This window comes from Rhinoderma darwinii, chromosome 2 (assembly GCF_050947455.1).
Source record: "Rhinoderma darwinii isolate aRhiDar2 chromosome 2, aRhiDar2.hap1, whole genome shotgun sequence".
Lineage (NCBI taxonomy): Eukaryota > Metazoa > Chordata > Amphibia > Anura > Rhinodermatidae > Rhinoderma > Rhinoderma darwinii.
In genome coordinates this window covers 49,056,765-49,076,115 of record NC_134688.1, presented here as the reverse complement: position 1 = coordinate 49,076,115, position 19,351 = coordinate 49,056,765, and the positions used below count along the sequence as shown (strand labels likewise).

The 19,351-nt window shown below is 41.8% G+C and overlaps 1 protein-coding gene across 1 annotated transcript in view; it reads left to right on the top strand.

Annotated features, from left to right (window-relative positions):
• The first annotated feature begins 1,015 nt into the window (after positions 1-1,015).
• TNFRSF19 (TNF receptor superfamily member 19) overlaps positions 1,016-19,351 on the top strand; it is a 58,266-nt gene continuing 39,930 nt past the window's right edge. Inside the window, exons 1-3 of the mRNA XM_075851624.1 lie at positions 1,016-1,193; positions 12,493-12,594; positions 18,819-18,929. Coding sequence (XP_075707739.1) covers positions 12,523-12,594; positions 18,819-18,929 — 183 coding nt within the window. The 5' untranslated portion in view covers positions 1,016-1,193; positions 12,493-12,522. The remainder of the gene's footprint in view (positions 1,194-12,492; positions 12,595-18,818; positions 18,930-19,351) is intronic.

The following is a 19,351-nucleotide window of genomic DNA, read 5'->3' as shown; positions in this document are numbered from 1 at the left end:
CGTTGTGACAGCTTTCTGTTGTTCTGACGGAACCAATAGCGCAGTCGACTGCACTATTGATTCAGTCAAAACGATGAAACCCTGTCACAACGGTGACAGACGGAAACCATTAGCAATGTTTCCATCACCATTGAGTTCAATGGTGAGGGAAACGGAAGCTGAGGTTTCCGTTTGCTTTCCACTGAGGGGTTAGGCTCTGTTCACATCTGTGTTGGGGTCCCGTTCTTACGTTCCGTCGGAGATTTCCGTCAGAACGGGACCCTGAGCAGACACAAACTGACACAGACGGAAACTAGAGGTTTCCGTCTCCATCACTATTGATTATCGACTACGCTATTGCTTCCGGAAAAACGACGTGTCCCGTTCTGACGGAAACCTCAGACGGAACGTCAGAACGGGACGCCAACGCAGATGTGAATGGAGTCGGAACCCCTCAACGGAACACAGACAGTGATGTGAACACAGCCTAATGCGGTATCCGATGGAGCATTTAGGTGTATATACATAAATACTTCTTTTGGTGTCTTTTTTTTCATTTTTGTAAAAACTGCAAGAAAAAAACATGAACAAAACCAAAAAACAAATCTACTGTATATACAGACTGTCTGTGTGCCTGTGCATTAATTTATACATAAGGAGATACATTAGAGCCCCATAGTCTTTGATTAGTTCGGTATATAAGCTCTATACAACTTGAAGCTTATACGAAGCAGTAATTGGCTGTGTGCATGAGATCTAAATGACAGGAGTGACATGTAGTATAGGCAATTTATAAAATCTAATGTAACGGAGAATTGCCCCAGGCAACCTATCAGCTCCCTACTTTTATTTTCCAATCTGCCACACACTATTGAAAGCTGCAACATGATTGGTTGCCCGGGTGTTTGCACTAGATTGATGTATTTCCCACAGTGTGTCATTAATAAGAACACAGCTCCGGCTCCAGGACTTACAATACATCCCCTCATAGAGCGAGAGAGAATGGAGGAGGCGGGGACTGGGGCGGGGCCTGTATCCTAGGAGACGCCAAAGAGCTCTCCCGCTGCTCTGGCAGCTCAGCTCACACAGCTCCGGGCGGCCGCGCAGGAGCTGACGGGCTGCGGGGAGGCTGCGGTTGTGTGGAGTGTCATCCTGCGGTACCCTGCACGGAACACTGTCGGGGGAGTCACCAGGGAGGAGGCCGGCTGCAGCAGGTGGGCGCATCGGTGTTTGTGTGTTAATAATTCATCGTAATGACTGGACTGTGAGAACGCAGTTTATTTAGAGGGTTCGTATACAAGCCGCATATCTATCTATCTATCTATCTATCTATCTATCTATCTATCTATCTATCTATCTATCTATCTATCTATCTATCTATCTATCTATCTATCTATCTATCTATCTATCTATCTATCTATCTATCTATCTATCTATCTATCTATTCTATCTATTCTATCTATCTATTCTATCTATCTATTCTATCTATCTATTCTATCATCTCTATCTATCTATATCTATCACATTATACCCCCATAGCTCAGTGTTCATGTATATTGTGTGTGTGTATATATATATAATGTTATATTTAATGCATACAAGTGTTAATGGTACACAATTATCCCAGGCTTTGTCAGTGATTGTGTTACATTCTATATGGGGCTTATGTATCATTGACCGTAAAATATACGACTGCGCCAGATTCCTTTGCGTGTTTTTTCTCCATATCCGCGATCCTCTCGCCAGTCTCCCTGCGCATTATTCTTCAGTATAGATGTCCCACACCATTGCGTCATTCATAACTATGGCGCACAGTGCCGGTGGATCGCCGGAGTCCGGTCACGGTTTTATGGCGCGTGCGGCCGCTTCCCCATCACGTTTTGGTCACATGTATTTTTTCCAAAGAAAAGCTGTACACCACTGTATGCCATATACTCTGCCACTGATGTATATAGGAAACAGAAGCCTGTATACAGCAGCGTGCAGCATGTCTTCTTCTATACAGGAAAAAAAAAAGTATCTTTTGTCCCATTGGAGCGCCAAAATGTACTTTTTGCTATTGAGCGTTTTCTGTGACCTAACATATTTATAGACCCCTACGTTGGATAGTATGTGAACCCCACTGTCAGTGACTATCATATTGTTATAAGTATTAACCCCATCACGTTACTGTATTGGAGCCCATAGGTACGTATGTAAACCCTCCTAAGCTTTTGTGCTTTTAGACTTAAAACCTCCATGGCGTGAACACTGGGCTTGGTTTATGCTGTATGGGGTACACGTTACCCGTCGTGGGTTTATGCTGTGTGGGGGTACACGTTACCCGTGGGTTGATGCTATTAGGGCTCCTTCACACAGGGATTTTGTCTGGCGTTTTGAACTGCTTGTAAATGTAACGTGTTGTGGGATTTTTACGTAGGTTTTTTTATTTAGTGTCATTTTGCACATGCAAGTCCTATAGAGGAGCTTATGGGAAAACGGTAAATGAAAACGCCATACCCAGAGCATGAACCCCAAAAATGGCGTAAACCAAAACACAGTGTATATACGTTTCTCATATTTGACCGTTTAACGTCATGTAACATCTGACCGCAGCGCAAACAGACCGAAAACGCAAGTAAACGTTATGTGAATCCCGCCCTAGGCCGTATTGCGTTTTGGTCGGGTTTGTCACGTTTTTTTGGTTGATAAAAATACAAGGTGTTTGTTTGGTGCTCAGAAGAGTTTAAAGTTCTGTACACGCGGTAGAGAAAATCTATCAATCGTGTTGTAAAATGCATCAAATCAACTGGTGCAACTCCGTAGACATGTTAGACGGCCTCGCTCTGTGAGGAAGGAGTCCTGCCGATTTATGAGCCGCCCCCCCCCCCCCCCCCCGGACTGCCGGATTTCTCCCTCTACATAGTATAGTCCGGTCTTCGTGGGCATAAAGAGCGCCATTCATCGATATAACAAGTTGATCGGCGCTTGTTTACACGGCCTGATACTGTACTGTATGGGGACGATCAATAATTAATACGATCGTGCGGTGCCCCTCAGTTTGCATCATTGTCGGCAGCGCATCCCCTTTATAGGCTACAAAAACAATGTGATCAGCCGATGATCGCTGCCCTGTTTACACGAACCAACAATCGGGAACGAGTGTTCGTAAAAAAATAAATAAAAATCAGCTGCAAAAATTGACCCAAAATATCCATCACATTCATGGTTTATATTTTCGTACTGATTTATGCCACGGTGGAAATACTTGACGCAGCGTTTTCTGTATGTTTTGCAGATTTTGGATGAGGGATTTCATCATAAACTTCAGTGCTATGTGATATTCGTCGCTAAAATACGCCACACAAATACGCAGAAGAGTCGCCACCAAAGTAATCCTGCTGTGGAATTACTCTTGCGTATTTTGCGACTGCACCCTAATCAGTGGAAATCTCACTATCAGCGGTGGGGGGGGGGGGTGGCAGTTTATTAATACGTCAGATTACTTCCTCACAGCGCAATGTGAGCGCAACGTTTGAAATGTAAGTTCCAAAAAACACATTTGGACCGCTGAAATCTGCGTGTCTGTCTCTACTTTCTGTTTCCTTTGAAGAGGGCGGTATAAAGTTCCTGCCCGGTTTGCTCTCAAGGGGTTCTGTTAAGGCCCTTTTACACTGGGCGGTTATCGGGCAGACGGGCATTCATAGAACGCTCGCTCCCTATAATTGCCCTGTGTAACCAGGGCAGCGATCAGAAGATAAACGAACAAACGCTCGATCATCTGCAGGTCGTATCCTTTTTAAAATGTAAAATATTATACTTTTCGGAAGCACATCCCCCAGTGTAAACAGGGAGACGCGCTGCCGACATGATGATAATGGATGGGGACGAGCGATCGGAGTAATGACCGCTCATCCCCCATCCATAGCTCCGTGTGACAGGAGCAAGTGAGCGGCGATCAGCGGTGTCTCGTTGATCGGCGCTCGCTTTATCGGCCGGTGTAATAGGGGCATTAGACTATAAGGCTTTGTTTACGCTGATTGCGATGTTTTTCTAGCGTGAATCTTGCTTGTAAAAAGCCTACCATTGCTTTCAATGGGAGAACTCCCCGTTGTTTAGACGGGACGTCATTTCAGTAGGCAGAATTGCAAATCGCCTCACTAAAAAATAATAATTGATGAGTCACTCCTTGACACGGTTTCCGCGGTGCCCACGAAAACAGCGTTGTGTAACCACACGCACATTATCTCCATTGATCTGATATATTTATTTTTTTCCCAAAAAAACAGCACAACTCTGTCCATTGGTTGAGCTGCAATACCAGACACAGCCAATGAACTAGAGTGGCGCTACTTCTATAGTCAAAGCAGACCCTTTTTTATAATCCCGTACAACCCCTTTAATTTCTTTGATGCTATGCAAATCAAAACCATTAAGAATGACTGATTAAGTTACCAACTGGTGTTGTTCTAAAAGATAGTGCCTAGTTTGCCCGTTATCATGGCACATTCCCTGGCATTTGAACTGTTTTCTAAAAGTATCCCTTACAGATAAGATGTGATCGGGTTCTTGGTTAGCCAGAAGGAACGATCAGAGGTTTCCTTTTCATTGTAAGATGAATGGATTTTTAAGACTCGTGAAACTAACTCCTTAAAAGAAACCAGTCACTTTATCCTTGTACGTCTCTCATGCCAAAAACCTATGGTAAGCGGCCGGAGACGTGAACTCATTGTACCCGCATTGGCATGGACACTGTAAATAGATACAGAATGGTAATTCTTCTTGCAATTAGATATGGTTTAAGACGTTCACCATTGAAAGAGGAGAAACTTTGATCTCCGAGCTGTTGTGCATCGTCTTGGCTCTTCAAGGGTTACCTGAAATGCTACTGTTCTGCGGGTTTGGTTGAGTCCGAACAAAAGACAGATGTACAATATACTGCAGAGCTGGCCTCCAAATACTGTATTCTCCATCCAAGTGATCAGAGGGATTTATATCAAAGACAGATCTAAGGACTGAGCCTCCAGATATTTTGGCTTTATGATACCACTAGCTGTGATAAGTAACTCATTTAGTTGAAGGTTGGATTAAGATTACGCCAAGTCAGACTTTGTAAAGGACTGTAATAAAGTCCTGCAAAAATACAACCTTACTTTACTCGTGCCGTGTCTTCAAAACCTTGTGTACTCCGTTATTTAAGAAATCCAGTCGGGCACATTGCCAGGTTTAGGTATACATATAAGCTAAAACAGTCCTTAAAGGGGTTGTCTGGTTTAGAAAAAACACTTTCAATTACCCTGTAAGAGAATTCTGAGATAGAAGATGGGGGTCCCGAGTTTAGGACCCTCATCTATTAGCTAGAGTGTCTACAAAGAGTGTCTACCTCAGGAGGACCCAACACGTCTCTATGCATTACACGGATAGCCCATTGATTTCAATGGGAGCAGTGTAATACTTAATTTGTCCTGTATTGGCACTGCAGTGAAATTGAACACTTGTGTAGGCAGATTACAGACCACACCTGATCGCTGGGGGTCACAGTAGCCAGACGCCACTCATCATTTTATCATCAGGAGATCCTTCTAATAAAGTCAAACCCATTTAAAGGGACATTGAACATTGAAAACTTTGCGTAGAAATGTAGATTATTGTGAAAAATAAATTTGTTTATGTTAGAAGCTGATCACATGGTGCCCTATAACTGGGATCCCTAGAGGGGATGCTCACTCCATCGCTTGCAGGCGCCACGTTTATTTCCTCTTCCGGTACTGCTGAGTGGGCTGTAGGACGCAGCAATATGACGTAACGTAGTTCCACTCTTCTAACTTCCTAGCATTCCCTGCAAGTGGTCCCGGCGTCCCCTGCTTGCCCTTAGGGTATGTTCACACGCTAAACAAATAACGGCTTTAAAATACGGAGCTGTTTTCAAGGGAACACAGCCTCTGATTCTCAGCCGTTTTTTAAGCATCAAACGGTTTTTGATATGTTTTTTTGTGGCCGTTTTTGGACCTGTTTTTCTTTTGACAATGGAAAACCTCTCCAAAAACGGCTCAGGAAGTGACACGTTTGGAGGCGTTCATTTTCTGTTTTTCGGGGCGTTTACGGCCCGAAAAACAGCTGAAAATAAGCTGTGTGGACATACCCTTACTGTGTCGCCAACGTGTACTGTCCTCGTTGTGAGGTTTTCCTAGCCTCCCACAAAGTTTGTTCTTTCATTGATCTTTCTATTTGAAGATCGATCTTTGTGGGCTGACAACCTAAACAAAGTAATAAAAAACGTTCTTACATTTTTTTTTTATAAATAAAATCTTGTAGGGACCCCGTCTATTTCTATAACCAGGCACAGCATTCCGACAGCCGTGACCTGGTATCAAGAAGGGAAGGTCTTGAGACCTTGTTTCCTCCCCATCCTAAAAATAACAAGCTGTTGGTGCCCGGCACATGACCATCAAAGACTAATAGTCCGGCCCTGATGAATCCCAGCTATACCCGATACACCTGGAGTGTTGGGTACCGGGGTAATAGAGGGGTGTTGTTAGCCTAATGGGGGCAATAACACTCTCCGGGTGACACCGGCCCCGAGCTGTAATAATGCCAATGTGTCTATTAGAAACACGGGTATTAAAAGACTTTACCAAAGAGAACAACTCAGGAACTTTTTTATATTTGCACATTTTTTTATTTTGAGGAGCAAATGATCTTTATTAAACAGTATATAAAATACATTGTCATAAGTAGTGTATACTCCTCGTATTTCAGAAGACTGGATTGTTTATTGGAATGACAGATAAGTCTGATAGATTACCATGTTGAACACATGAATGTACGTACATGAGCGGCGATTAATTTCTCTTCTACTTGGAACTCATTGTGTAAATAGTTGATTGGGTTCCAGTGCGGCACAAATGGTGTTGACGATTTTGCAATTGTATCATTAGTTGCTATTAATTCAGATGTTCCCTCTTGTTGGAAGTTATGGTTGCTGCATTTGGAATTTTGGATGTAACATTTAAAGTGACCCTTCAGTCCCCCCAAAAAATGGCCTGTACATTATTAATGAGTAGTCAACCTTCCTGCTGTCCCATTTCTGCGTTCCGTTCCCCCGATTTCCGCTCTCTACGATGACCAGCGCAGTTTCAGACTTCGCTATGGAGATCTTTTTAAGCCTGAGACATGCCCCCACTCCCTCCACTGCCCTCTGATGAGCCAGCACTGATGACGTCCGCCTCTGTGTTGGCGATATGACCCGCAGTGCTGACGTCATCAGGGCCGGTCCCACGGATAACAATAGAGGGGACGGTGGTGTGTCTCAGATTTGCAAAGAATATCTCCAGGTCATATTGGAGAGCGGAAAACAGGCGACCAGGGTGGAAGCCGGATCATTCAGGAGCCGGGCAGCATGTAGATAAGACTATACATTTCCAATGTATAGTCACATTTTTTATTTTTTTTTGGAGACTGGAGGGTTACTTTAAAACTTTTATGTTCTATCCCTTTTTTGTGTTAGTGGTTTGGTGCCAAGATAATATAATGATGTTAAGCCTCTAAAAGTGTTGTCTTCAAATCAGGCATTTCCCCAAAACTGGCAAACAAATAGGAAAAATAAAAATACTTTCTAATATACTTAGCATTCATATTCTTCCCCCGTTCCTCTCTGTCGGTCCATGCTGGATCTGTGTATATACAACAGTGACATTGAGTCCAAGTGACGAAACGCTGTAGTAGCACATTGTGACTATGGCTGCAACATCACTGACATCTGCACAGGCCTGTGGGGGACCGGTGGCAGGCAACGGAATAGGGCTGGCGAAAATTGGGCATGGTAAGTATATTCTGTATATACACATTAGATGTATGCGTTACGCCTTATTTACATGAACGTGTTTCTCGTCCGTTTATAGAACAGAGAGCGCACACTGACCAATGCAATATAATGGGCTAGTCACATGTCTGTGTTTCTTCAGAGGGTGTGTACGCTGCGTGAAACTCACACCATGTCTTATTCTGCTCCGTTTTTGCGGATCAGACTCGCCCATTGAAGTCTATGGGTGCGTGAAAGAAAAACGGACAGCACATAGATATCCGTGTGCTGTCAATTATTTACGCATCAGTTGCTATAAAAATACAAGGAAAAAAAAAAGGAAAGGAAGAGCTTACAGAGGAGAGCGAAAAAAGGGTGACACCCGGAAACCATACTGATGCAACACAGACCGTCATATGCATAAAAACGGATGCAAATCAGAAACGCTCGTGTTAATAAGGCCTTAGAATATACCTACACACATGCCTGTGAATGAATGTTTAAGATTGTCTGATGCAGGACACAAAGGGCAATCCTGGCTTTAGCTTAAAAAAAATTTTATAAAAAAACCGCACCAACTTTGCACTGTGTGAACAAGGCCTTGGAGCAGTGCAGTAATGATCAGTAGACTTGTGAGACAAGGAACTCCTGAAAAGAAATACCTGTTCTCCGAGCCTTCTGGCTGAGTGTCAACGGCCGTTGTTGCGATAGCCTGGGGAAGTGAGATGAAAGTGATCATTCTAAAGCGAATGTTAAAAGGATGAAGCCATCCAGGATCCGGCAGCCGGAGAACGCCTTCAGCTGCAGGTCTTGACACCGTGCCGAGCAGTCTGAACCCGGGGTCTTTTCAGTTCTGACCTTGCAATTATCTAAATATGTAGATGTGGGTCTACGTCTTCTTTTATGTGAGAGAGAATTCTTCTGGAAGGAAATCGCTGCACTTACAAGAAAATAGTACAAACAAACCTCATCTAGTCGTTTACGTCGTCCAGAATAGAAGAAAAATAAAGTGTTTGTACTTTGTGGTCCTTTTTTGCCTTCCCAGAAGCTGCTTGGAATAACTTTGTTCAGCCCTGAACTTAAAAGTCTCCATTGTCTCACAATAAACAATTCAATTAATTTCCTGCAGCCTCCGGAGGTTTATGTAGCATGAAACGACTCCATGTTATCAAGGAACATTTAAATGCACCATAAACTCTTACTTAGCAAGCGCGACGCCACGCTCCAGGGCCGCCATGTTTATCGGTAACCTATTACTACTTCCATGTGAAGGAGTAGTAATATGGCAGGGTGGATGGTAATGGAAGACTCTTGATGCCATGAGATGGGAATTTGGCAGAAAGTTAATGATTAAGTCTCGTTCTATAGTTTCTTGGAGATCAGAGGGGATTAGATGTACTGCAGCATGAGTCAGTGGAGGGGAACGTCTTAAAGGGGCTGTGTGATATTACATCTGTTTTTTTCCTCCCCCAGAAACAGTGCCACTCTTGTACGTACGTGGGCTGTGTTGTGGTATTGCTGGTTAGTCCCATTCACTAGAATAGAGCTGAACTGCAATACCAGATACAACCTATGAACGATAGTGCCGCAGTTTCGCAAAAACACTGTTATTTGTAATCTCATGCAACCCCTTTACGGCCTCTTTCACACAGTGTTTTATTTCTGCGTTTTAAAATATGTTAAAAAAAATATATATATTTACATTTACGTTCTTTAAAGTCGGTTTAGTGGCAGCTCTGTTTTTTTTATTGTCCTTTTGTAAAAGTGTTTTTCCAGGTTTTTTTTTTTTTGTTTCTTTTACACTTCTATGGATAAAAACTGCAGAAAAAAACACCATACCTAGAGCATGCCGCATTTTGATTTAAAAACACCACTGACCCCAAAAATACTATTAAAATACCAAAACGCAATGTATGTGGACATTTTCATATTTCACTATAGACTTTTAACTAACATGTGGCAACAGCGGTTTACCCCCCCCCCCCCCCCCCAAAAAAATAAAAACCGTAAAAAAAATTGTGTTACAGTGCTAGAGAAAACACTACCAAATACTGGGTGTGACACTGGCCTAAAGGGGTAAATCCCTACTGGTGAAATGGTTGTCCGACTAGTGTAACCCCTTGACATTAAGTTGTTATCGCTAGTGGATGCTGTGGCAGCGTACACATTTGCTGTTTAAAGAGCCTTTGTCGTCACATTATAAGTGGCCTATCTTGTACATGATGTGATCGGGGCTGTAATGTAGATCACAGCAGTGTTTTTTATTTAGAAAAACTATCGTTTTTGACGTAGTTATGACCTATTTTAGCTTTATGCTAATGAGTTTCTTAATGGAGAACTGGGCGTGTTTTACTTTTTGACCAAGTGGGCGTTGTGGAGAGAAGTGTATGACGCTGACCAATCAGTGACCAATCAGCGTCATACACTTCTCTCCATTCATTTACACAGCACATAGTGATATAGCTATATCACTATGTGCAGCCACATACACACACACTAACGTTACTGAAGTGTCCTGAGAGTTAATAGACATCATTACCAGCCAGGACGTGATGTCTATTCAGAATCCTGACACTTCGGTAACGTTTGTGTGGGATTTACAGCAAGGCAAGCGTAATCTCTCGAGATTACGCTGTAAACTGTCATTTAAAATGAGATTACGCTTGCCTTGCTGTAAATCTCAAACAAACGTTACCAAAGTGTTAGGATTATGAATAGACGTCCTGGCTGGAGGTAATGTATATTAACTCTCAGGACACTTCAGTAACGTTAGTGTGTGTGTATGTGGCTATATAAAGTGATCTAGTAAGATTACTATGTGCTGATCACATAAATGGAAAGAAGTGTATGACGCTGATTGGTCAGCGTCATGCACTTCTCTCCACAACGCCCACTTGGTCAAAAAGTAAAACACGCCCAGTTGTCCATTAAGAAAGTCATTAGCATAAAGCTAAAATAGGTCATAACTCTGTCAAAAATGATAGTTTTTATAAATAAAAAAACACTGCTGTTATCTACATTACAGCGCCGATCACATTATGTAGAAGATAGGGCACTTATAATGTGGTGACAGAGCCTCTTTAACATTGGCAAATGCATGATTACATGATGCCCAGTGTGGACGTTTGGTGACCATGTAATACATGGTGGTGCCAAGTCCTCCAGAACGAAAGACGTACTTTATAGTGGCTCTCCTCTTTGTCTAACTTTATTCCCAAATAGGTGCCCCCTCTATGACATGTATATGCACCAATAGGGCATACGGACAGAGATAAAGATGATGGGACAACTTCCTTACATTAAAGATGGTCGTTGACATTCGGCTGATCCGACTGTTGACTAGTCATTTGGGAGATAATAAGGATGTGGTGACAAAATAATCGATTTTGGTTAAAATAATTTTAGTATTTTTGTTACTATATCATTTTTTAAAAACATTATGTCGAGAAATCCAAGTCGGCACAAGCTGTTTACTTTTTGGTGTTCTCCGTTTGGCTGTTTTTTTTCTTCCTGTGAAAACCTTTTATTTCTTCATACTTAAAACCGTAACTACAATTTCATCAAACTTTTGATATGTCAGAGACAAAAGTTTGGATCGGTGGGGGTCTGGGTGCTGAAACGAAGGTGCATACTTAAGTTCTCATCTGAGCGTCCTGCGTCTTCAACTGTGATTGGCGCTCACTGTCAAGCTGAAGATGGTTTACATAGACCTTCTATGAGCCATCTTCAGCCCGACCAGGAGCTCTGATCACAGCCAAAGAAGCAAAGTGCTCAGCTGAGCGCTTCTGCACCTTCATTTCAGCAATGGTAGGGGGTCTCCGCACCCGGACCACACTGATCCAAACTTTTGACATTGTCTCTATGACCTATCAAAAATTTGATCAGTCTAGTTACTGTTTAAATGAAGTCCCACCTTTTTACCCTATTAAAAGTGAACTACTCTGTTACCCTAGAACCGGTGTGGAGCTGTGACGACAACTTCATTATTTTTTATTAATAGTGATTGGCATGATTCACACATTACATAGTATATCATAAACAAAATGCCGGCACCATACTGTAATATATAGAGATTGCATTTAGGTCAAATCTGGAGATTAATTACTTATAGGAATAGATGTGAAGGCCCCTAAACATCCTCGTCGTCCAATTGGTGCGATAGTCGTGGATTATCAGGGATTACAACAATGTAAAGTGGTGGTCGTCGATGTCTGCTTCTATCCGTCCTTTGTCCGGTTGTAGAAAGATAAGATTCGGGTGTCCAGGAAAATATATATATATATATATATATATATATATATATATATATATATATATAATTTACACTATCAACAGTAATCGAGTTTAACGTTTCGCAGGTAGCGTGCCTTCATCAGGCTTCTGGTCGGAGCTATGATGGATCTGGTTGACTTATAATAGGACCAATCAGGTTTCCTTTTCAGTACTTTTTTACAGCAATAAGATAGTAAAACACCACTGACCCCAAAACAGAGTCGGTGTGAACAGAACCAAAGACTGATATCAGTTGCCATTTATGACCAGTCTCCCATTCATGTGACGTGTATGCCCATCATGTACTTTATATACTATACTAAGATGAATATTTGCCATTTGTGTCCACTTGTACATATTCAGGAGTGTTTTTCTACTGTTCTACATATATAAATGGTGAAAGTACTCCATAGCCTCTTAATTCAGAATTGGTCATATTTTGTATTTTTTTTTCTTTTCAGGTCCCCGAGGATTAGGTGGTGACTGAAGACATGGACTGTACAGCACCTCAGAAAAAGGGACTATTTTTGTTAAAGATGCTGGGGGTTATACTGACATGCTTGGTAAGTAATCTGGAAGAACTTTGTTACTTAAGAATCGTCTCGAAATCCCTCGAGGTCTCAGATTCCGCTCCGTAGAGCACCCTGCAGTATATACTGTCACATGTTCGAGAATCCTGTGTATCAGCAGCCAGTGAATAATCACATAGCGCCTTGTACAAACACGCTCGGCATAGCTGTGGTGTCTCTACATAACCTACTGAGCGACTTCAAAGTCTTTCTATTTAAACTGGATCCAGATACCATATAAACTGAGAGAAATGTGTGGTTAAAGCTAATAATAAGCTACCAAGTAGAAAACTTGTGTATTATTTGCGGGTGGTTGGGGGGATTATTTTCCATTTGTTATATTGCCACCAGAAGTATATCGATTTATTCTTTTATAACTGTATTTTTACCTTGGTACTAATGAACCAGTAGGTAAGAACTGTAGGCGTCTATTGTAAGTAATCCTAATAATTATTGGTGTGAATACCTTTCAACCCATTAATGGCTATACCCTTTTTAGCAACAAATGTACTGGTTATATCTTTACAAGTTATCAAAACCCATTAAATTGACATATAGAAGGCCTGGGCAAATCTTAGCAAAGTCCAGTTGTGGAGTGATTGATTGCACATGAAAGAAAAAAGACCAGCAAATAGGGATTTCAGAGCCCCGCCTTACACACCCCCAGTAGTCACAATAGAGTTCCCCTCTAGTAGTAAATATTATGTCACTCTCCCAGTAGTCACAGCATGCACTTCTCCATTATTCACAGACTGATGCAGGAGGAGCACACATCACTCTCAATATGGCTCTGTTCACACTTGCATCATGATTTCCATTTTAATAGGAGCCATAACGCATATTGCGGTGCTGTCATGATCAGTTATGTCGGATCCATTTTTTTTCTCCTCTGACTTGTATCAGTTTTTGTTTTTTGCTAGATACAATACTGCAGCATGCTACGTTATTCTGACCATCAAAAAAAAGATGAAGCCTGGCAGAAAAGAACTAATGGTGGTGTGATCAGAGACTTAGGCTCTTCACATCTGCGTCGAAGAATCCCTTAGGGGACTTTGTCACAGATGCCATAGTTTTTTCCGTACAAAATAGGGCAGCGTGGTTTCTGTCATGCAATGGACACGGCAGCTCAGGTTTTTCATTGTTCTGCTCCTATGACGGAACAGAAAAACGGAAGACCGAACGCAGATGTGAACAGAGCCTGTCCAGCTCTTTACATTCGGCACCAGGTAAAAACAATCTGCCACTGAATGCCTAAGTGACAAAGCGCAAGACACGGTCACTGGGGATGATTTTTCTAGATGCCATAAAAACCAGGATTTGTTCAGACCTGACATAAAAGGGCTTTATTTTTGCACTATTTTTATACACCTTTCTTGTGTTCGAATTGTAAAAAATGGCATCTGTTAAGAGGTGGGATACAGTGAAGGAAATAAGTATTTGATCCCTTGCTGATTTTGTAAGTTTGCCCACTGTCAAAGACATGAACAGTCTAGAATTTTTAGGCTAGGTTAATTTTACTAGTGAGAGATAGATTATATAAAAAAAAAACAGAAAATGACTGTCAAAATTATATCTATTTATTTGCATTGTGCACAGAGAAATAAGTATTTGATCCCCTACCAACCATTAAGAGTTCAGCCTCCTCCAGACCCGTTACACGCTCCAAATCAACTTGGTGCCTGCATTATAGACAGCTCTTACATGGTCACCTGTATAAAAGACTCCTGTCCACAGACTCAATTAATCAGTCTGACTCTAACCTCTACAACATGGGCAAGACCAAAGATCTTTCTAAGGATGTCAGGGACAAGATCATAGACCTGCACAAGGCTGGAATGGGCTACAAAACCATAAGTAAGACGCTGGGTGAGAAGGAGACAACTGTTGGTGCAATAGTAAGAAAATGGAAGACCTACAAAATGACTGTCAATCGACATCGATCTGGGGCTCCATGCAAAATCTCACCTCGTGGGGTATCCTTGATCCTGAGGAAGGTGAGAGCTCAGCCGAAAACTACACGGGGGGAACTTGTTAATGATCTCAAGGCAGCTGGAACCACAGTCACCAAGAAAACCATTGGTAACACATTACGCCGTAATGGATTAAAATCCTGCAGTGCCCGCAAGGTCCCCCTGCTCAAGAAGGCACATGTACAGGCCCGTCTGAAGTTTGCAAATGAACATCTGGATGATTCTCAGAGTGATTGGGAGAAGGTGCTGTGGACAGATGAGACTAAAATTGAGCTCTTTGGCATTAATTCAACTCGCCGTGTTTGGAGGAAGAGAAATGCTGCCTATGACCCAAAGAACACCGTCCCCACTGTCAAGCATGGAGGTGGAAACATTATGTTTTGGGGGTGTTTCTCTGCTAAGGGCACAGGACTACTTCACCGCATCAATGGGAGAATGGATGGAGCCATTTACCGTCAAATCCTGAGTGACAACCTCCTTCCCTCCACCAGGACATTAAAAATGGCTCGTGGCTGGGTCTTCCAGCACGACAATGACCCGAAACATACAGCCAAGGCAACAAAGGAGTGGCTCAAAAAGAAGCACATTAAGGTCATGGAGTGGCCTAGCCAGTCTCCAGACCTTAATCCCATCGAAAATTTATGGAGGGAGCTGAAGATCCGAGTTGCCAAGCGACAGCCTCGAAATCTTAATGATTTACAGATGATCTTGCAAAGAGGAGTGGGCCAAAATTCCATCTAACATGTGTGCAAACCTCATCAACTACAAAAAAAGTCTGACTGCTGTGCTTGCCAACAAGTGTTTTGCCACCAAGTATTAAGTCTTGTTTGCCAAAGGGATCAAATACTTATTTCTTTGTGTACAATGCAAATAAATATATATAATTTTGACAATGTGATTTTCTGTTTTTTTTTTTTTTATATATATAATCTATCTCTCACTGGTATAAACAACCTAGCCTAAAAATTCTAGACTGTTCATGTCTTTGACAGTGGGCAAACTTACAAAATCAGCAAGGGATCAAATACTTATTTCCTTCACTGTATATTAGGCGGCAAGTGATTAGTCAGTTCTTTAACTTGTTGTGTTGGAAGCAGGAAAAATGGGCAGACGTAAGGATCTGAGTGACTTTGACAAGAGCCAAATTGTGATGGCTAGACAATTTGTTCAGAGCATCTCCGCCAGGTCTTGTAGGGTGTTCCCAGTATGCAGTGGTTATTACCTACCAAAAGTGGTCCAAGGAAGGACCACCGGTAAACTTGCGACAGTCATGGGCCCCAAGGCTTATAAATCTAGGGAATAAAAGGCTAGCGCATCTGGTCCGAACCCACAGAAGAGATACTGTAGCGCTATTCCTGAAGAAGTTACTGCTGGCTATAATACAAAGGTCTCAGTACACACAGGACATCGTAGCTTGCTACGTTCGAGGCTGCATAGCGCAGACCAGCCAGAGTGCCCATTTTGATCCCAGTCCGCGGTGAATGTGCCTACAATTGAAGAAGGTGGCCTGGTCTCATGTTTTCTTTTACATAATGTGGATGGCTGGGTGCGTGTGCATTTTTTACTTGGTGGAAGAATTGTCACCAGAATGCAACCGGTGGAGGCAATGTTCTGCTGGGCAACCTTGCATCCTGGCATTCATGTGGATGTTACTTTAACATGCACCGCCTAACTAATCATTGTTGCAGACCAAGTACACCCCTTCATGGTAATGACATTCCCTAATGGCAGTGGTCTCTTTCCGCAGGATAATGCGTCCTGCCACACTGCAAAAATTGTTCAAGAATGGTTTGAGGAAAGTGACAAATTGTTCAAGGTGTTGACTTGGCCTTTAAATTACCCGGGTTTCATTTGGGTTGAGCCTCTGGAAGTGCTGGAAAAACAAGGCAGCTTACAGAATTTAAAGGATCTGCTGCTAACATCTTGGTGCCAGTTACCACAGGAACCTTCAGAGGTCTTGTGGAGTCCATGCCTCGACTGGTCATAGCTGTTTTGGTGGCACAAGGGGTCTTACACAATGTTATGGCTGTACGATGTATGTAATATATATGTATTTTCTCCCACAAAGATTTATAATTGTGGTGTATATATATTACCAAGAAGCAAAGCACCCTACTGAGATAAAATCTCTAGCGCACATGAGGTGCCTGAAAATACTAATTCCCCAACGTATACGTGATATAGTGAATGGAGGAATCTAATCTCTCCTCAACCTCATATTCCTCTTCCTTAACATAAAGATATATTAGTAGAGTTGTATATTTGATAAAGTTTATATTACCAGAATTTTTTGTACAAATGTTTTAATAGCTAGCGGAGGTAGGACGCAAGCCATGAGCCTTTATTATCTACAGCTGAGCATTGCCTCCAGCATTTCTGCATAGGAGGACCATGGATTTCCATTAACTCTAGCGGACATTCAATTTTTATTTCAACAACCTAAACAAACCTCACACCAAACAAATGGCGTATACTGGGGTCCCTTATTTCAAGTAGACAACCTAAAACCAAACCAAAAAGGGACATAACCCTTAAAGAAATAGTATACTAAATAATATACAAAAGTACAAAAAATCTTTATTAAATATAATCAACAGTAACATAATATGGAATAAAAATGATACACCATACACGGAAATATATACAACAAGGTCAGGTGGAGCAGACCATGGACAGACAGAGTCAACCATCCAAGGATAACCAGACCACGCTCAAATAACCCACAGAAAGAGTAAACCGTGGGCATAAAGTAATCAAACCCACATACAATGAAGTGCTGCCTACCTAGTATAACAATATACAGAAATAAGCTAGGAAAGTCCTAAGGAGACATAAAGGCTCGAATGGCAAAAAGGATCAGGCTGAAAATAGCTAGACACAATAAAAAATCATACGAGGACTAGAGGACAACACATACGCTGGGACATGGTAAGGAGCGATATTGGAGATCAAAAAATGGATGGATGGGTGAACGTCTCGACGCGCGTTTCGTCCTGTAGACCGGCTTCGTCAGGAGGCTCTTTTTGCCATTCGAGCCTTTGTCTCCTTATGACTTTCCTAGCTTATTTCTGTATATTGTTATACTAGGTAGGCAGCACTTCATTGCATGTGGGTTTGATTACTTTATACCCACGGTTTACTCTTTTTCCCGTGGGTTATTTGAGCGTGGTCTGGTTATCCTTGGATGGTTGACTCTGTCTGTCCATGGTCTGCTCCACCTGACCTTGTTGTATATATTTCCGTGTATGGTGAATCCTTTTTATTCCATATTATGTTACTGTTGATTATATTTAATAAAGATTTTTTTGTACTTTTGTATATTATTTAGTATACTATTTCGTTAAGGGTTATGTCCCTTTTTGATTACATTTTTATTTCGTCTGCAGCGGCGGTAAAAGGGAAAATCAGCATTAACTCTTTTTAGATTTACAAAAAAAAAATTAGATTTTTGTATTTTAAGTTTTGCTTCCTCATTCATTTGTTCCTAAAGGAAAAGGTTCCCCTCCCACATACAGCTGACATAATTTGGCGCAGTTCCGTTAATAAACACTAATTTGTCCACCAAAATCAATTATTCATTTACGTCTGTGAAGATTAATTGTTTCAAAAAACGTGCAAACATGCTGACATCTGCAGTCCATATGTTAATAGGATCATTAGAATTATAAACACATATTATTACTGGCTGTGCATGTAAAGGAGACCTAGATCATGTGTGCCACTCTTTCTTATCTGTGGGACTGTTTACTGCTTGAAAAATACCCTCCCCGCTACCCAAAAATGTCAGATGATTTCATCAATGAGGGTTCTTGTCAGTGTGCCCCTAAATGAAGGGGTCCTGTCTGTGACTAGGTCCTTTTAGCTGAGTCAAAGAAATCTGGATATTTACCAAGTAATGGGAACTCTTCATTCAAAGCATTTGTAGTGATCTTGGATTTGAACATGTTCTATCTTTCCTCGGACCAGATTGACCCGCTAAAGTGAATGGGTCCGTGAAGACTATCGGGTGCCACTCGGATGCCGTCATGCATCTAGACTCCAAATATAAACAAATCAGATGAATTACATTTTTGGGATTTTTATGATAAGTAAATGAAGTGGGGAGCATTGCATTTGTTGTCACACGTTGGCATCAGTCTTCTGTAACCAACTGTGATGCCGGGCATGAACGAATCATTCTGAATAAGGCATCTCCAAGTTATTTTCCTAGAGCAAACAATGTTGAAACTTCTGTTCTCTTTTTGTTAGGTTACCAGAGCACTTTCAGAAGTTGGAGACTGTAAGGAGCAGGAATACTTTGACAACAATGGGAACTGTCGACCCTGCCGGCAGTGCGGCCCAGGCAAGGAACTATCAAAGGTATAATGGTTCTTACTGACTAGTAAATGTGGTGTGAAATGTGAATTATATTAAACCTGTATAAAACAAGAGGTAGACACAAGGTAAATGTGTTGTCTATTAGGGCATAAATTACGTGTTTGTCCATTTATCTGAATGGCCGACATGTGATACTACATTTCCGGTGAAGTGACTGCTGGCCAGGGAAATGTGTGGTAATGCGAAAACTTCCTATGGTCCTATCCGCTGATGAACAGGCTTTCCAAGAGCCAGACCCGTATTGGTCAGCTGGTTACTTTTACAACTGCATCGTATTTAAGGGTTTTTTTTGACGTGGAAACAGTGCCGAGACTTGCCCGAAATTGCCTCCCATTAATTTCAGAGGTTTTTTTTTTTTCCCGTGAGCCATAAAAACTGCTCGCGTGAAGAAGCGACATGCCCTA